This window comes from Hippopotamus amphibius, chromosome 1, assembly GCF_030028045.1.
Source record: "Hippopotamus amphibius kiboko isolate mHipAmp2 chromosome 1, mHipAmp2.hap2, whole genome shotgun sequence".
NCBI lineage: Eukaryota > Metazoa > Chordata > Mammalia > Artiodactyla > Hippopotamidae > Hippopotamus > Hippopotamus amphibius.
Genome location: NC_080186.1, coordinates 121,367,862 through 121,388,592, shown reverse-complemented (window position 1 = coordinate 121,388,592; position 20,731 = coordinate 121,367,862). Strand labels below are relative to the sequence as shown.

Genomic DNA, 20,731 nt, shown 5'->3' with positions numbered 1-20,731 from the left:
AGAAATGAGGTAATAAGGAGCAAGTGGGATCACTAAAATACTTTGTTAAGTGTGATTCACAGTATATTTTAAACCATAATATAGGACATATATATATACATAAATTTACATATTCATATCCATATTTATAAAAAACCAATATTTTTACAAAACAATATTTATGCTTAGTCCATACGGTGCTTCTTATCTTTTCTCTTCGTTTTTCCCCCCATTCTATTTTATTAAAACCATTTTTGGAACTGATATCATCACTTGCTAATGGGTTGTGACCCTAAGCTTGAAAAAAAATGAATTAAGGTCTTTAACTTTGCTTATCTTTGGATACATATGTAATAAGCTCTTTCTTTCATTCTTCCTTTCTTTCTTTCCTTCTTTCTTTCTTTCTTCTTTCTTTCTCTTTCTTTCTTTCATTCTTCCTTTCTTTCTTTCCTTCTTTCTTTCTTTCTTTCTTTTTTTCTTTCTTTTTTTCTTTCTTTCTTTCTTCTTTCTTTCTTTTTTCCTTTCTTTCTTTCCTTCTTTCTTTTACAAGGAATAACTATGTTGCACAAGATTGTACAGGTGAGGAATGTATTATATAATTCCACTTTTTATCCTTTTGTTTAGTGAGACCTTTTTAAAAATTTAGGTATAATTAATATACAACATTTTATTAATTTCAGATGTACAACATAATGATTCAATATTTGTATATATTGTGGAATGATCACCACAATAAGTCTCGTTAGCATCCATCACCAGTTAGAAAATTTTTTTCTTATGATGAAAATGTTCAAATATACAACAGAGTATTATTAACTGTAGTCCTGATCCACATGCTGTACATCACATCCTTATGATTTGTTTACCTTATGGCTGGGAGTTGTACCTTTTAACCCTCTTTGCCCATTTTGTCCCCCCACCCCACCTCTGCCAAACATCAGGCTGTTCTGTGTATCTATGAGTTTGGTATTTTGTTTATTCATTTTGTTTTGCTTTTTAGAGTCCACATATAAGTGTGATGATGCAGTATTTGTCTTTCTCTGTGTGATTTATTCTACTTAGCATAATGCTCTCAAGGTGTATCCATGTTGTCACAAATGGCAAGATTCACTCTTTTTGATGGTTAAATAACATTCCACTGTATATATGCACCACATTTTCTTTATCCATTATCCATCAACGGATACTTAGTTTGTTTCCATACCTTGGCTATTGTAAATAATGCTGCAGTTAACAAGGGGGTGCATTTGTCTTTTTCAGATAGTGGTTTCATTTTCTTCAGATAAATACCAGAAGTAGAATTGCTGGATCATATTGTAGTTCTATTTTTAATTTTTTGGGGAACCACTGTACTGTTTTCTATAGTGGCTGTACCAATTTACATTCTCAGCAACCGTGCACAAGGGTTCCCTTTGCTCCACACCCTCAACAACATTTGTTGTTTCTTATCTTTTTGATAATAACCATTCTAACAGGTGTAAGGTGATATCTTATGCAACTCAATGTTCATTGCAGCACTATTTACAATAGCCAAGACATGGAAGCAACCTAAATATCCATCAACAGAAGAATGGATAAAGAAGATGTGGTACATATAATACGCTGGAATATTACTCATCCATGAAAAGCAATGAAATTGGGTCATTTGTAGAGATGTGGATGGACCTAGAGGCTATCATACAAAGTTTCTATTTTTAACTTTGTATTTATCTATAATTTTATAATTTATTTATAATAAACTATTGCATTTTATTAAAAAACAAGTTTTACTTTTAAAAATGATAAGTTGAATGTAATGAAGAAAATAAGTATACACTCTCTGACAGTACTGACAGGATGCCAAAATGGTATAATCCTTTCTAGAGCAATTGAGCAGTATGCATCAGAAGAACTAATAAGCCTGGATGTCTATTTAGAAGTAGGGGCAGAGAACCCTTTTTTGGATAAAGTAGCATTTAAGCGGACACTTGAAGACTGAGAAAGAATCAGCCAGGAAAATATATAAGATAAAACAATTGTGCAAATGTTCTGAGATTAGAAATATCTGGGTTTCTAGGAAAACCATTGTAGGAACCAAATGCGTATGTGTAGACAGAATACAGTAAGAGTCATGAGATGAAGATTAGAAGCAAAATATGCAAACAGGTAGGCCATGTTATGAGATACTGGAATTCAGTGAAGACACTGAAGAGATTGAAGTAAGACATTAGATTCTTAGAACAGCATCTCTTTTGTTGTATGAATACAAATTGGAGTGGAACAAATAAGGAGGTGGAAAAGATGATTTAAGGGAACATAGTAATACTTCTCTGCTATAAAGCAAACTGTCTCCCCGAATTAGAGCTTAAAATAGAAACTCTCTCTTTATCTCATAATTTATGGTTTAATTTTGGCTGGAATCAAATAGATGGTTCTTCTAGTCCTGGTTCACGCATGCATTGAGGGTCAGCGACTGTTTGCCTAGAGCTGGTGGAACTAGGACAGTGTTAGCTAAAATGGTTGTACTCTCTCCTATGTCTTTCCTCTTGCAGCAGGCTAGTTCCTATCGTTCACTTAAAGGCTGGTTGGAGTGTCTATATAGAGCCTGAGTAAACGGGCTTCTTGAGACTCAGCCCAGAACTGAACACACGATGTTTTCCGTTGCATTCTATAGCCAAATCAGTTCACAAGGGGCACTTAGAGGAGGGAAAGAAGGGAAAGCTCTTTCACTTCTTGGTAGAAAGAGCTGCCAAATCATCTTGAAAGGGCATGGATACAGGGAAGAGTTAAGATTGTGCCATTTTCTTTGCCATATAGAGATGATTGGTATCCCCGCATTATGCTAAAATCTTTTCTTGGAACCACTGGAACTAATCTTGTATGTATGGGCTCAAAATGAGGGATAGTGGTCTATATTTAGAGCTTGTGATAAAGGAGTATCTTTAGCAAAGTAAGCAAATTTATCATGGCATAGTGTGTTACAGTAAACAATGTTATTGCAATAGATATTGTATCTTCCTCAGAGAAATTCGACAGGCCTTGAAAAATGCCACTATCCTTTCTGAGGGTAGGGAAGTTAAAAAAAAAAAAAACACTAATCCTGTTAAAAACAATTATTCATAATAATGTGTATTCATGTGTGTTGATTCTGAGCAAGTCTATCAAAAGAGGCCATACTTAAGGAAGACTCTTGGAGTTCTTAACACAAGGGAGAACTAATGAGAAAAAACCAGAGGAGAAAGTTTCTACTAATTAACCCATGGGGAAATAGAATAGCTGTTTTTCTCTAGTCATCAGGGAAAATCTTCCAGTAGAGAAATCTCCCCAAGAAGGTTTTAGAAACAGGTATAACAGTCTTTCCTGATGTACTTAAGGGATTTGAACTGCTTTAACGCAGGAAAGGGAAGGGACCTCATTGTCTCTACCAGAGGTAAGAGGAGAATGCACACGGGTCCAAGATGCAGCTTTGTCCAGTATTGATGAGAAAGTAAATTTCCTGCTGGGTAGAAGGAAAGGGAACACTTAGCTAGTGCTCCTTCTGTTGACTTAAATCCCAATATTTGGGGACATATTTGACATTGCATGAATGGCTGAAGGGAATTAGGTTCAGAGGAGAAGAGATATAAGATTAAAAATCAGTGATGATGTTATGTTTTATCTGGGGCATGACGGGTTGAATATTTGAGACTTTCCCCTAATAATGATATTATTCCTCTGCTTTCACACCTTTGGAGTTTTTCTAAAGTAACTCTGATCCTGGAGGACATCGTTTTACACATCGGTTTCTGTTCCCAGTGAACTGAATATAAACCAAATGAAAACATGAATAAAGAGAGGTTAAGTATATCAGTAGTCTATTACTGAGAATCATATCCCAGAATATTGACTCAAATTTAAGCCTTTAACTCCAGATCAATTTTTTTATGCCCATCTTCCTTTCTCTAGCGGGATTGGGTCAGCTCATTTCTCTTTCTCCCAGTCTCCAAGATACATTTCATATTAAGTTCTAAAAGTACAATATTGGTTTTGCTAAAATATAAGCACCTAGATTCTATTAACACCAGTCACTTAGGGGAAATAAATAGAGATGCTAGAAACAGAAGACAATAGCTGTGACTGCTTTAGAGGTAAAAAAAAAATGTCTCAGTTCTAAGGAATTAGTAACAGTCATCTCTTCACTGATTTGTAAATGGAGATAATATAAATCTTCTTTGCCCCTTCCCTTAATCTCTTCATGTGTATGTGTCAGGGCTCAGCTGAGCTAAGAGACGTTATCTATCAGGTATCAGAAGAGTGGATTAAAGCAACAATGGAAACAAGTGAAAGTAACAGTGAAGCTTTGAATCGTGTACTGTGATAGTGTGATTACAGAAAGTGCTAACTCCCCCACCCCACCCCCATCTCATATCCTCCATGAAACTGAGTACCAATCAGGGGTCATGTGTATCAGTGCAGACATGGAGGTCATTTCAGTCCTGAAGGAGCTCTGAACAAAAGGCTCTAACATTTTATGGATCCTGAAATAGAGGGGAAGACACAGAGTGAACTAGGTCAGAGTGGGGGAAAGTGTCTTCAAGGTTTTTCCTTCTCTTGCCATAAGGAGGCCTCAGCAGATGTGCCTGAGGAAACCCTTGACCCTAGGCTTCAGCTTAAGAGACCTAGGAATGAAGATACTGGGGTGAATGTAAACATACAAAAAACATGATTAGCCAGGGGAGACTGGGTCTTTGACTGCAACTCCCTTCAGAGAGTGCAAAGCACTGTCTGTGCACCAAATTTGGAGTGGAGAGGACAGCTGTGCCCTGTGAGGCCTTCCTGGGAAAGCCTCTGTTACTGCCTATGGTCAGGTTTGAAAAATCACCAGGAGCCCGATTCCTCAGTGTGTATATATTTTTGAGGTGGAGGGTAGAGTAGGAGGGATCTTCTACTCTCTTATTATTTTGTTGCTATGCATTAAACTCATAAATCCACTTCCTTTATTCAAAAGTATTATATAATTGAAATATCTTTCTGTCAAGTATCAACCATAATTCTTTCCTTTCTGAATTTTTTCCTTTGGATGTTGGGCTGGTCTAATATTTCTGCAAATTTGAATTCAACCCTGTTTCTTACCTTCTTTCCTGGATTTCTCCAAGCCTCTTCATTCATCTCTTCTAAGCTTTGCAGGGTCCAGAAGAACAAGAAGGGCAAGTCTATTTCAATGGACTTCCACAGGCTTGTGTGACTCTCCTTTTGTACTTGGTGTTGGAGTTTGCAAGAGTGATGAGTCAAAGTTACTGCTGTTAATTTCTCTGAAGATGTAGGGCACTACAACATTTCATTTACCTGGAGCTGAGATTTTCTTAGGCACAAAATTCTTTCTCCTAAATGTTGTACTTGAAAGTTTGAGCAAAGACTTGTCAGTTAAGCTACCAATGAAAAACACCCTCTAGCCTGGAAAGTTACCGTCTGAACCAATATAGAAATATCTTTAAACCAGGGTTCCAGATCATATTTGGACATCTTTTTCAATCCTAACATATTTGGCCATTATCTAATATAATAGCCTTTTGTCATTGGCCCAGGAGTCTTATACTGATATAGCTCTGTTCTTACTAATCCCAACTAATATCATTCCTGTCCATTCTTTCCTGTGAATCTCCAACAGCTCTTTTCCCCTTGGCAAATAACCTTCTCTGTGTCTATAATGTGTATTAACCTCCTTGCTTAACTGAAATCAATCTCTTTTCTTAAAACAATACCTTTTTCAAATGAAAGTTGCCTATTCTTCCACTTCCCATGTGCCTCTAGGCTGAGGAAAGTTCCAGGGAAAATGTTTTATTGGTATTCTCTCTTTCCTTACATGGCTGCTAACTAAAGATTGTTTCTTTGGCATATAGTTTGATACCTTCACTCCTCGTTGGGTCATCTGAAGAAGTTAAAGTCCACAGGAATGACTCATCTAACAACTTTTCTCATAAACTTTTACTAAATGACCTCAAATTTATATCATCTATTTTATCCTATGTCTAGGACTTTGTATGTATAATAAGTATTTCATCTTAAATATTTTAAACTCTAACATGTTTAAGAATATGGTCTTTTCCTTTTAGCTCATTAATTAGATTATTTCTGTTACAAGTACACTGAATCTCATTGAAATATTCAGTCTCTATGCCTCTATTTATTTTTACACAATTACCAATGCCTTATTGTCTTTACATTCTTATCCATCCATCTTAACCCCCCAAGTCCATAAAGCTAAGCCCCTATGCCATTATCTTTGGTTTTTTTTCTCTCTGGGACAAAAGTCTACCTTTTTCTATCAAGTGCCTTTAGTCAATGCCACCATTTAATGTTTTAGACACTACAACTAGATTTCTGACTGCTGCTGAAGGGAAAAATAAAAGCATGATCTCCAACCTCAGGTAGGTCGTGAATATATCACAGAAAACATTGAATGTATTAGTTTGCTCATTTTTCCCCTGAGGCATTTCAGCCATTTTCCTCAAATTTCCTATCCTTAAAATTCTTATTCTCAGAAAATTTCTTCATCCATAATTCAATTGAGAAAATTGAATAGGGAGACTCAGGTATTCATTAAGAATCTCGGCTTCTTTTCAATATCTCTAATGGATTGACACTTTAGGAACCTGATTAAAAAGATTTCGAGAACCAGATTCCAAAGACAGAGCTCATAATTCACCTACTGGGCCTTCTTCATATTTAAAAATGTTCTGTTGCTCAATTTTTCACAAGTCCTTTCCTTCTGTGATGGCCAATTTCTGCTAGCTTTATTTTTGCTGCTGCTGGAGTTTCCTACCAAAGCTTCACATTAATATATGTGTCTGAAAGCCTTATTCTTTTCTAACTACACTCAAAGCTGCTCTGTGGTCTGATAAAGGAGCGGAATGTTGGAAACTGGAGATGTTCCAGAAAATGCAAAATATAACTTTATAATAATTATATCAAGAGAAAAAGAACTGCAAGTTTTGATTTTCTAATCCATAGCCAAGAATCATTATTTATCTGGTATGTGATTGAAAATGATTTTGTGAGTTCTTATAAAAGGGGATCATCAGTAGTGCCCCTAATACCCTACTTTATTTTAGTTACTATAGTGTATAAACATGACATTATTAATACCTTATTTGCTTATTATTTGTCTCCCTCATTAGAACATAAGCTTCATGAAAGTAGAGACTATTTTCTTCACTCCTGAACTCAACAAACCTACAGTTGTGTTTGGCACATAGTAGGTATTAAATAAATATTTGCTTAATGAATCTGAGAATGTTAGAGGTAAATCATCTCCCTAAAGTGTTTCTTCCTTTGACATGTATATAAGCCAATAGATCTGACTCTTCACATTTCATCTAGGCAGTGGGCTGTGTCTTTCTACGCATAACAATTAAGGCTGCTGAGACCATGGTGAGAAGTAACCATACTTCTATGGTGACAGAGTTTCTCTTCTCTGGATTTCCCCAGTTGGAAGATGGTAGCCTCCTCTTTTTTATTCCTTTGTTCATCATCTACATGTTCATTGTTATTGGGAATCTCATTGTATTTGTTGCAGTCAGGATGGATACTCATCTGCACAATCCCATGTATACATTCATCAGCATTTTCTCATTTCTGGAGATCTGGTACACCACAGCAACCATTCCCAAAATGCTCTCCAATCTCATTAGTAAGAAGAGGACCATCTCCATAACTGGCTGCCTCTTGCAGATGTATTTCTTCCATTCACTGGGAAATTCAGAGGGGATTTTGTTGACCACCATGGCCATTGACAGGTATGTTGCCATCTGTAACCCTCTCCACTACCCGACCATTATGACGCCCCGGCTGTGTGCTCAGCTCTCTGCAGGCTCCTGCATCTTTGGCTTTCTTGTGTTGCTCCCAGAGATTGCATGGATATCCACACTGCCTTTCTGTGGGCCCAACCAAATCCATCAGATCTTCTGCGACTATGAACCTGTGCTACGCTTGGCCTGTACGGACACGTCCATGATTCTGGCTGAGGATGTGATCCACGCTATTGCCATCATCTCCTCTGTCTTGATAATTGCCCTCTCATACATCAGAATCATCACTGTGATCCTGAGGCTCCCCTCTGTTGAAGGCCGCCAGAAGGCCTTTTCTACCTGTGCATCTCATCTTGGCGTCTTTCTCATGTTCTATGGAAGTGTATCCCTTATGTACCTGCGTTTCACTGCCACTTTCCCACTAATTTTGGACACAGTCATTGCACTGATGTTCTCAGTTCTTACTCCCTTTTTCAACCCTATTATCTATAGCTTGAGAAATAAGGATATGAAGATTGCGATTAAGAAGCTTCTCTGGAATCTGCCTGCCAGAGAGGAGAAAAGATGGCGGCGAAGTAGAGAGACGTGGAGTGCATCCCTCTCCACAGATGCATTGGGAATGCATGGAAGGATGCAGTAATTCCCACAGAGAACCAGCTGAACACCAGCAGACGGCCTCGGACACCAGATAGGACTGCGGGGAGCCTGACATAGCCTGTAGGGAGGCATCTACGATGGCTCAAAGAGGGTGAAGTGGCAGAGCTGTGGCAGACGGGAGGGAGTGAGAAACATACGGAGGGTCCGCAGCACAGCTCAGCGTTCCTGGACCGAGACATCAATCCACGGCTGAACGGAGGGTCCGGGAGCGGGAGCGGGAGCGTGGGAACTGGAGAGCTGGTTCAGGGTGAGAAACATTGTTGCCGGTAGGGTGACGGACCGAGAGGCCAGGAGGGAGGAGGTCTGCGGAGAGGAGTGCCCGTCTCTGAGAGCTGCCCGGCCATGATGGCGGCTGGAGGCTGCAGGCTCACAGGCGGGGGGGAGGAGCCATGCACGTAGCCTCTCTCTCTCTTTCCACCCTCTGCAACAGACAGTGGAGAGACGCCCGTGGGCCACCTAAGGCACTCAGGGATAACAAGCACCCTCAGGCAATCGGGCGGGGCTAGATTAAAACCCCTTGCAACACCAGCAGCAGGAGGCTGCCGAGAGAAAAAAAAAAAAAAAACAACAGCAACAACAAAAAAAAACCCGAGAGAGGCCCAACTCTAAGACTTTCTGTTTATGCCTGAGCCACCAGCGCCCTCTGCCACAGGCACCTCCAAGCCCAATTGAAACAACAGTGCGCCACTGCTCACTCACTCCCAGGAGAAGGAGCCACTATTGTACCCTCTCCCTCCCAAACACCAACGCTTACAGACTAACAATAAAGGAACCTCTGCTGGTCACAGAATAATGCAAGAAAACCCAAGGCAAGGAGAAGGACACTTACAGCTGAGACGCTAAGGAAACAGAAATAGTAATATCAATACCTATTGAACTGGTCCATTCTGGGATCAGTTCTGGATTTTTTTTTTTCTTTTTCTCTCTCTCTCTTTTTTTTTTTTTTTTCTGTATTAAATACGATTTTAGCCCTAAGGGATCTACAAGTTTTATAACATAATTTTTTAATGATAGTTTTTATTCTTTTTTTTTTTTTTTGCCTTTTTATATACTTCTATATCTAGCTAAGTTTTTGGTAGTACGGACAATGTATCTCTCATACTTTCCTTTCATTCCTATCTTTTATACATTTCTATTCCTTTCTTTTTATTTGCATATTTCCAACCATATTACACTCTTCTGTTCCCCTTTCTTCCAGCCATTTTAAATTTATTTTATCTTAACTTACTTATAAGCAACACTATCGGTCTGCTCAGACTCCTTGCTCTATTCTCCAGATGATGCACTGCCTTGGTATTTAATATTAGGCTTTTGTCTTTATCTTAGTTCTTAGTACAGTGTCTAATTACATTCTGAGAATCTCCATTCTCTCTGGTGGTACTCTGGCTCTTTTCTATATTTGATCCTAGCTTACAAAATCTCCCTGGATTAATGTTTGTATGTGTAGGGTGTTATTTGTTTGTTTGTTTGCTTTTGCTTTTGTCTCTGATTTGTTCTGTTTCAGTTGTCAATTTCTGTTGGGTTTCTCTTTGAATATCTGATAGCACACTGGGATTCTGTCAGGTCTTTCTAGAGCCTTATGTCCTAATGGATTCAGTAATTGTGTCTTATACATGTATGTGTTTCCTAGACTTAATATTTGTTTAAACCAATACTTGGATATTAATCTGAGGCTTGGACAGTCTTCTATAAACACCTCTATCGCCAGGACAAGCAACCCCAAAAGGTTGGACAACCATGAGGAAACAAAGAAACACCATGCAGGCAAAGGAGCAGGAAAAAAACCCACAAGACCAAATAAATGAGGAGGAAATAGGAAAATTGCCTGAAAAAGAATTTAGAGTAATGATAGTAAAAATGATACAAAATCTCGATAACAAAATAGAGAAAGTACAAGAAACAGTTCATAAGAACTCAGTAAAACAAACAGCAATGGATAACAAAATAACTGAAATTAAAAATACTCTAGATGCTATAACCAGCAGAATGACTGAGGCAGAACGAATAAGTGAGTTGGAAGATAGAATGGGGGAAATAACTGCCACAGAGCAGGAAAAAGAAAAAAGAATAAAAAGAATAGAAGACAGTCTCAGAGACCTCAGTGATAACCTTAAACGTACCAACATTCGAATTATAGGCATCCCAGAAGAAGAAGAAAAGAAGAAAGGGTCTGAGAAAATATTTGAAGAGGTTATAGTGGAAAACTTCCCCAACATGGGAAAGGAAATAATTAACCAAGTCCAAGAAGCACAGAGAGTCCCATACAGAATAAACCCAAGGAGAAATACACCAAGACACATATTAATCAAACTAACGACAATTAAACACAAAGAAAAAATATTAAAAGCAGCAAGAGAAAAGCAACAAACAACATATAAGGGAAAACCCATCAGGATAACAGCTGACCTTTCTACAGAAACTCTGCAGGCCAGAAGGCAATGGCAGGATATACTGAAAGTCCTGAAAGAGAGAAACCTACAGTCAAGAATACTCTACCCAGCAAGAATCTCATTCAGATTTGAGGGAGAAATGAAAAGCTTTCCATACAAGCAAAACTTAAGAGAATTCAGCACCACCAATCCAGCCTTACAACAAGTGCTAAAGGAACTTCTCTAAGGAGGAAACACAAGAAAAGGAAAAGACCTACAAATACAAACCCAAAACAATTAAGAAAATGGTAATTGGAACACACATGTCAATAATCACCTTAAATGTAAATGGATTAAATGCTCCAACCAAAAGACACAGACTGGCTGAATGGATACAAAAACAAGACCCTTCTATATGCTGCTTACAAGAAACCCACTTCAGACCAGGGGATACATATATACTGAAAGTAAAGGGATGGAAAAAGATATTCCATGCAAATGGAAGTCAAAAGAAAGCTGGAGTAGCAATACTCATATCAGACAAATTAGACTTGAAAGTAAAGACTATTAAAAGAGACAAGGAAGGACACTACATAATGATCAAGGGATCCATTCAAGAAGAACATATGACAATGGTAAATATCTATGCCCCCAATATAGGAGCACCTCAATACATAAGGCAAATGCTAACAGCTATAAAAGGGGACATCAACAGGAACACAATAATAGTGGGAGACTTGAACACCCCACTTCCATCAATGGACAGATCATCCAAACAGAAAATAAATAAAGACACACAAGCTTTAAATGACACATTAGACCATCTCAACTTCATTGATATTTATAGGACATTCCATCCAAAAATGACACACTACACTTTCTTCTCAAGTGCACACGGAACATTTTCCAGGATAGATCACATCTTGGGTCACAAATCAAACCTCAGCAAATTCAAGAAAATTGAAATCATATCAAGCATCTTCTCAGACCACAACGCCATGAGACTAGATATAAATTACAGGAAAAAAACTGCAAAAAATACAAACACATGGAGGCTAACCACTTCACTCTTAAACAACCAAGAAATCACTAAAGAAATCAAAGAGGAAATCAAAAAATATCTAGAAACAAATGACAATGAAAACACAACAACCCAAAACCTATGGGACACAGCAAAAGCAGTTCTAAGAGGGAAGTTTATAGCAATACACTCCTACCTTAAGAAACAAGACAATTATCAAATAAACAACCTAACCTTACACCTCAAACAACTAGAGAAAGAAGAACAAAGAAACCCCAAAGTGAGCAGAAGGAAAGAAATCATAAAGATCAGAGCAGAAATAAATGAAAAAGAAAGGAAAGAAACCATAAGAAAAATAAATAAAACTAAAAGCTGGTTCTTTGAGAAGATTAACAAAATTGGTAAACCATTAGCCAGACTCATCAAGAAAAAAAGGGAGAAGATGCAAATCAACAGAATTAGAAATGAATAAGAAGTCACAACGGACACCTCAGAAATACAAAACATCATGAGAGACTACTACAAGCAACTATATGCCAATAAATTGGATAACCTGGAAGAAATGGATAAATTCTTAGAAAAATACAATCTTCCAAGACTGAACCAGGAAGAAATAGAAACTATGAACAGACCAATCACAAGTACAGAAATTGAGGCAGTGATTAAAAATCTCCCAACACACAAAAGCCCAGGACCATATGGGTTCACAGGCGAATTCTATCAAACATTTCGAGAAGAGCTAACACCTATCCTTCTCAAACTCTTCCAAAATATGGCAGAAGGCGGAGCACTCCCAAACTCATTCTACGAGGCTACCATCACTCTGATACGAAAACCAGGCAAAGATGTCACAAAAAAAGAAAACTACAGACCAATATCACTGATGAACATAGATGCAAAAATCCTCAACAAAATACTAGCTAACAGACTGCAACAGCACATTAAAAAAATCATACACCATGATCAAGTGGGGTTTATCCCTGGGATGCAAGGATTCTTCAATATACACAAATCAATCAACGTGATACATCATATCAACAAATTGAAGGATAAAAACCATATGATCATCTCAATAGATGCAGAAAAAGCTTTTGACAAAGTTCAACATCCATTTATGATAAAAGCTCTCCAGAAAATGGGCATAGAAGGAAATTACCTCAACATAATAAAAGCCATATATGAAAAACCAAAAGCCAACATCGTTCTCAATGGGGAAAAACTGAAAGAATTCCCTCTAAGAACAGGAACAAGACAAGGGTGTCCACTCTCACCACTATTATTCAACATAGTTTTGGAAGTGTTAGCCACAGCAATCAGAGAAGAAAAAGAAATTAAAGGAATCCAAATTGGAAAAGAAGAAGGAAAATTGTCACTCTTTGCAGATGACATGATATTATATATAGAAAACCCTAAAGACTCTACCAGAAAACTGCTAGCACTCATTGATGAGTTTAGTAAAGTAGCAGGATACAAAAGTAATGCCCAGAAATCTCTTGCATTCCTATACACTAACAACGGAAGAGCAGAAAGAGAAATTAAGGAAACTCTCCCATTCACCATTGCAACCAAAAGAAGAAAATACCTAGGAATAAACCTGCCTAAGGAGGCAAAAGATCTGTATGCAGAAAACTTTAAGACATTGATGAAAGAAATCAAAGATGACACAAACAGATGGAGGGAAATACCATGTTCCTGGATTGGAAGAATCAACATCGTGAAAATGACTGTACTACCCAAAGCAATTTACAGATTCAATGTAATCCCGATCAAATTACCAATGGCATTTTTCATAGAACTAGAGCAAGAAATCTTACAATTTGTATGGAAATGCAAAAGACCCTGAATAGCCAAAGCAATCTTGAGAAGGAAAAATGGAGTTGGTGGAATCAGGCTTCCTGACTTCAAACTATACTACAAGGCCATAGTGATCAAGACAGTATGGTACTGGCACAAAAACAGAAAGGAAGATCAATGGAACAGAATAGAGAACTCAGAAGTAAGCCCAAACACATATGGGCACCTTATCGTTCAGAAAGGAGGCACGAATATACAATGGAAAAAAGACAGCCTCTTCAATAAGTGGTGCTGGGAAAATTGGACAGCTACATGTAAAAGAATGAAATTAGAACACTTCCTAACACCATACACAAAAATAAACTCCAAATGGATTAAAGACCTACATGTAAGGCCAGACACTATAAAACTCCTAGAGGAAAACATAGGTAGAACACTCTATGACATCCATCAAAGCAAGATCCTTTTGGACCCACCTCCTAGAATCATGGAAATAAAATCAAGAATAAACAAATGGGACCTCATGAAACTTAAAAGCTTTTGCACAGTGAAAGAAACCATAAACAAGACTAAAAGGCAACCCTCAGAATGGGAAAAAATAATTGCCTATGAAACAACGGACAAAGGATTAACCTCCAAAATATACAAGCAGCTCATGCAGCTTAACACCAAAAAAGCAAATAACCCAATCCACAAATGGGCGGAAGACCTAAATAGACATTTCTCCAAAGAAGACATACAGATGGCCAACACACACGTGAAAAGATGCTCAACATCACTAATCATCAGAGAAATGCAAGTCAAAGCCACAATGAGATATCACCTCACACCCGTCAGAATGGCCATCATCACAAAATCTGGAAACCACAAATGTTGGAGAGGGTGTGGAGAAAAGGGAAATCTCTTGCACTGTTGGTGGGAATGTATGTTGGTACAGCCACTATGGAAAACAATTTGGAGGTTCCTTAAAAAACTACAAATAGAACTACCATATGATCCAGTAATCCCACTCCTGGGCATATACCCAAAGAAAACCATAATCCCCAAAGAAACTTGTATCATAATGTTTATTGCAGCACTATTTACAATAGCCAGGACATGGAAGCAACCGAAATGCCCATCAACAAATGAATGGATACAGAAGATGTGGCATATATATACAATGGAATATTACTCAGCTATAAAAAGGGATGAGATGGAGCTATATGTAATGAGGTGGATAGAACTACAATCTGTCATACAGAGTGAAGTAAGTCAGAAAGAGAAGGACAAATATTGTGTGCTAACTCATATATACGGAATCTAAAAATGGTACTGATGAACTCAGTGACAAGGACAAAGATGCAGATACAGAGAATGGACTGGAGAACTCGAGGTATGGGAGGGGGCGTGGGGTGAAGGGGAAACTGAGACGAAGTGAGAGAGTAGCACAGACATATATATACTACCAAGTGTAAAATAGTCAGTGGGAAGTTGTTGTATAACAAAGGGAGTCCAACTCGAGGATGGAAGATGCCTTAGAGGACTGGGACAGGGAGGGTAGGGGGGACTCGATGGGGAGGGAGTCAAGGAAGGGAGGGAATATGGGGATATGTGTATAAAAACAGATGCTTGAACCTGGTGTATCCCCCAAAAAATAATAATAAAAAAAAAAGAAGCTTCTCTGCCTGCAGAAGGTGTTTTATGCATCTTCAAGTTAATGTTAGATCATAAGTATCTTTCACGTTGAATGTCACTGTAACATGCAAGATCATAAAACTAACATGTAACTTGTTTATTGGCACACTGATATTTTCTGTTTATTTATCCCAGTTATTCTTCTCACATACATGTTTATTCCACTCATAGGTATTCAATTAAGATATCAATAACTACCTGTTTATACTTGCACAGATATATAAATAATGGAAAGGAAATATGATGTTTAAGTCATTAAAATATATTTGAGTATTAATTTTATTATTTATTTTCTTGAGTATTTATTTTGTTATTCATGGACATCAATTTTTTTGTTAATGTTTCAAATTATTATTATTATTATTATATAAGCATGAGTAACAACTGCAAATTATAAAATATAGTGGTTAAAAGCAAAAGATCTATAGAAGAGTGTGAGTTTCATATCTGACTGGTACCACATACCAGCTTTGTGACCTTGAACAAATTATTAATCTCTCTGCATCTTAGTTTCATCATGTAGGAAATGGATGTAAAAGTAATATATATTAAAAGTAGAACTTCATATAGTTATTATAAATATTAAGTGAGTTACTCTATGCAAGTATGTAGAATGTTGCATAACATAGAGCAAGTGCAAAAATGTGTTAGCTGTTAATATTATTTGCCACTAATTACTTTCATTTATTATGGATGTTTTAAAGAATGCTATAGTAAAGAGTGATGTATTGAAAATAAAATCTCATACTTAGGAATATTTATCTATAATTATTATTCATAGTGTTTTGTTACTACTATTTTTCTGGGGCCAAGTGGAATTCAACCTTTGTTTAACTTCGACTGTTTTGGTTAAATTCATCCAGTTTTGTTGAATTAAACTATTTGGTTTAAAGTAGTTCCAAACATACTCTGAAGTGATAGACAGATGGATAGATGATGGATAGATAGATGATAAATATAGGTAGATAAAGATATAGACCTTTTTGAGCTACTTCCCTTGCTTTCATTTTTGTTCCTTTTGAAATATATTCTAGACATTTCCCAAGAACATTCATGATAGCTGTCTTTATACCTTGAAATACCACATATCACATTCCTTTCAAGAAAAAAATAATTAATGCATTTGATGTAAAATAGCTAAACAACCAGCTGAGTTTGTCTATTGGGTAGTCCAGAAATGATCAAAGATGTGTACTTAAAAACTAGCAGCAAATCAGAACATACAAAAAACAAGATAAAATAAAACCAAAATATTATAAGCACTGGAAGACAAAGAGTGGCTTCAATTGATCCCCAGACTTGAATGCTTTTCCCACTATGAGTGAATGTGAGATCCAACAGAAGACCATATTTATCTGCAAGATATTGAACATGGAAATAGGATAAAAGAAGCTAAGGATTAAGTGGATGTAATTCTACATATAAGATATGGAAAAAAATAATCAAAACTTGGAAAATCAGATGCTGAGAAACCAGGGTCCATTTGGGAACTCTGGTTAGAGGAAATAGAATCAAATAGAATCACAGTGGAGCTGTCCCTTGAGCTGTGTTCAGAGAAGTGCATGAAAAGTAAATCTGGAATACATAAGCCAGAGAAGTGATGAAATACCTAGGTAATCTTGGGCTGCTAAAACAAAACCAGAAAAGTACAACTTCATTATAGCTGATATTAGACTTCATGGCAGATGCTTCCACATTTGCTATAAGCAATTAGATCATTGACACATTCTTCTCTAGTTAGATTTTGTATCCCTATATGTAGTCACACATACAAACACACACAAATATACACATACACAGATTGTCTTTTTTTAAAAAATCACTTTAGTCTTCCCCTACACTGTGTGCTTTAAGACAATTGACTGTGTTTAATGCATAGCCTAGTGATTACTTGAAGGATTACTAGAGAGACAGATAGAGACAGAGAGATTTGAGGATTGGAAGCAAATGCTCTTTCATGAAACAGAATAATGTAAAAAAAATAATTAAAATATTTTTATTTAAATGTTCAGTGAGATTTGTGAAGATAGTATCTATTAGTGAAAAATACTGGCAAATAAAAATTCAAAAATAAAATATAGTGGAAATATTGAAGTATAGATTGAATACTGCACAAGATGAAAATAATGACTTAGAAGAAAATCTGGAGCAAATATCCCAGAAAAAAGGAGTCACATGAAAACCAAAGACTAAATGCAAGGAAAGAAATATATAGGGACTATATTCACTCATTCTATAAACCATATGGAAACAAGGTTACAGAAATTCCAGAAAGAAAGAAAGCAGAAGAAAACTAATAATTGAAATTAAAGGAAATTATTCCTGACCTAAAGAATACTTGAGTCATCAGATCAGAAGAGACTGTTTCACGTAAAACCTGAAACTATAAAATTCCTAGAAGAAAGCAGAGGAAAATCTTCTTGATGTTGGTTTTGGCAATGACTTCTTGCATGTGACACCAAAAGCACAGGCAACAAAAGCAAAAATAGGCAAGTGGAAAAAAAATAGACAAACTAAAAACTGCTGCACAGCAAAGGAAACAACCAACAGAATAAAAATGCAACCTACAGAATGGGAGAAATATTTGCAAACCATATAAGTGGATAATTTCCAAAATATACAAGGAACTCCTACAACTCAATAGCCAAAAGCCAAAACAAAAACAAACAGAAAACCTCAAATAACTCAATTGAAAAATGGGCAAAGGACTTGAACAGACATTTCTTCCAATAAGACATACACTTAGCCAACAGGTATGTAAAAAGATGTTCAACATTAAAACATTATTAATCATCAGGAAGATGCAAATCAAAACTGCAGTGAAATATCTCCTCACACCATTAACCAAAAAACAAAAGATAGCAAATGCTGGTGAGATTGCAAAGAAATTGGAACCCTTGTATGGTGGGAATGTAAAATGATGCAGCAGTTATGGAAAACAGTATGGAGATTCCTCAAAAAATTAACAATAGAAGTACCATATGACCCAGGATTCCCACTTCAGGGCATATATCTGAAAGAATTGAAGTCAGGATCTCAAAGAAATATCTGCACTCCTATGTTCATTGCAGCACTATTCACAGTAGCCAACAAATGGAAACATGGAAACCCATGAATCCATTGTGAGATAAATTGATAAAAAAATGTGGTATACTCACACAATGGAGTGTTATTCAGCCTTTTAAAAAAAGGAAATTCTGCCACTTTTAATAAATGAATAAATCTGAAAGACATTATGCTAAATGAAACAAGCTAGTCACAGAAAGACAAACACTATATGATTCCACTTATATGAGGTATCTAAAATAGTCAAACTCATAGGTGCAGAGAATACAATTATGGTTGCCAGGAGTTGAGTGGTGAGGAAATTGGGGAGTTGTTCAATGAATATAAAGTTTCAGTCATGATAGATGAATAAGTTCTAGAGATCTGCTGTATAACACAGTGTCTACAGTTAAGAATGTAACATTGTGTACTTCAAAGTTTGTTGAATGTTGATCTCATATTAAGTATTCTTAACACTTAACCCACACACAGAAAAGAAAAGCAAATAAACCATGAGCTAAGGGGGTACAAGGAAACTGTAAAAGTTATTGGATATGTATTACCTTTATTGTGATGGTATGACAAGTGTTTGCAATTTATTCAAACTCATCAGGTTGTACACATAAAATATATGTGGTTCTTTGTATACAAATTATATCCCAATAAAGCTGTTAAAAATAGAGAGACTTTCATGCTATGCTAAATTATTAAAAGTATAATTTTGCCCATTGAAATTTTTGAATTTTAAGAAAAAAATGTATACAAAATTAAAGGCAAATAAGTACCCAAGTCATACAAATAATTATTAGACAAAACTCAGAAAGAATGTCTTCTTATCTCAAAATCTGAAACATATTTTCAAAATCTGATATTATGTAATCTTATTTTATTTTATTTTACTTTTATTTTACTTATTTTGGCTGCATTGGGTCTTTGTTGCTCTGCGCAGGCTTTCTCTAGTTGTGGTGAGTAGGGGCTACTCTTAGTTATGGCACATTGGCTTCTCATTGCGGTGGCTTCTCATTATGGAGCATAGGCTCTAGATGTGCAGGCTTCAATAGTTGTGGCACGTGGGCTCAGTTGTTGTGGTACACAGGCTTAGTTGCTCCGCGGCATGTGGGATCTTCCCAGACCAGGGCTTGAACCTGTGTCCCCTGCCTTGGCAGGTGGATTCTTAACCACTGCTCCACCAGGGAAGCCTGATATCATGTAATCTTTCAAGAAAATTACGTGAGAAAATCAACTGGGTTTGGAAAAAAAATATGTTTGGGTTTTCAACAGAGCGGTAGATTGAGTATGGTATAATACTGTGAAAAGGGTAATATTGATTGTTAATAGAGAGGTCAGCAGGACAGATGGGAATTCTTTAGGGTAGTTTCACATGCATTTGTAACATGAGAAAGAATGATATTGTTTCTTCACTTTGGTATTGGCACAAAATCCCAAAGACATGTTTTTTATAAAATAGTCTTATCTTCTATTATGTATTTTTCAGCATGTTTTTCTAGTGTTAGTATATTTCATTCAAAACTTTCTATACCTCTGTGTTCATGTAAGAAGAAAAGGACCATGACAAAACTGTTCTTTACAAGGTGCCCTATAGCATAGCTAAGGCAATGACTATAGTGCTGGAGAAAGTAGCTTATAATGGTGAGGAGGATGAGTGCAATCAGGAAAATAAACATTGACAACTCTGACCGGGAAGTCTAATAAAAGGAAAGCACAGTGGGGAGCTTTCTGGTAATTAGCCCCATGAGGGAAAGTGATGCTCTCCCCTGCTGTGCAGGGGAGAAGCCCCCTATGGAGCCCACTTCCTTTTTCTCTTATTCTCTAGGGTACCTGTGAAGGTAATTTTAAGTCTGCCTTTTTGCGGGGCTTGAAGGATATCAAGGATGCAGAGACCCGGATGAACAGAAGAGTTCCTGTGGTCTTTGGTAGAGGTAAGCGCAGGAGACTAAGGCTTGAAGAGAAGGTGTTCACTTAACATGCATAAGAATAATCTTATACCATGAAGACTGCATTATGAAAAAATTTAGAGGCTTTGAATGTTGGTGAGAGGCAATGGAAAGTTGTGGAGGAAACTCTATGTGTTGAGGTACTAGGCAGAGATGTGTATGAAACAAGATACTCTATTTATGGTGCCATACATTGAAAGGTCATTTTGTCCAGACTTGATTAGGACTCTCATCAAAGCTGAATTGTCATACTTTCCAAACAGTCCTCAGTTTTCTTTGCTCGATTATCCATGGCTGTCTTGTGAGTTCAATTATAATTGCACCTGGTGGCCTGGTTCCAAGTTAATTTAATTGACACGAACCCATATTTTACTTGCCAACCCTGTCCTAGTTGCTGTGAAAGATTAAAAAAAAAATACCTATTTAGTGCCCTAAAGGAGGAACTCAGTCTAGAGAAGTTAAAACAAC

The 20,731-nt window shown here is 36.8% G+C and overlaps 1 protein-coding gene across 1 annotated transcript; it reads left to right on the top strand.

Annotated features, from left to right (window-relative positions):
• Nucleotides 1–4,267: 4,267 nt before the first annotated feature.
• LOC130838635 (olfactory receptor 6K3-like) lies at nt 4,268–20,292 on the top strand. Its single transcript, XM_057712081.1, has 4 exons — nt 4,268–4,306; nt 7,318–7,368; nt 7,426–8,292; nt 20,143–20,292. The coding sequence occupies exons 1-4, from the start codon at nt 4,268–4,270 to the stop codon at nt 20,290–20,292; spliced, it is 1,107 nt and encodes a 368-aa protein (XP_057568064.1).
• The last annotated feature ends 439 nt before the right edge of the window (nt 20,293–20,731 follow it).

Coding starts and splice junctions, on each gene's coding strand:
- LOC130838635 (XM_057712081.1), top strand. CDS start 4,268: ATGGAAACAAGTGAAAGTAACAGTGAAGCTTTGAATCGT. Junction 4,307..7,317: donor ACAGTGAAGCTTTGAATCGT/GTACTGTGATAG, acceptor CATTTCATCTAG/GCAGTGGGCTGTGTCTTTCT. Junction 8,293..20,142: donor AGCTTCTCTGGAATCTGCCT/GCCAGAGAGGAG, acceptor CTTATTCTCTAG/GGTACCTGTGAAGGTAATTT.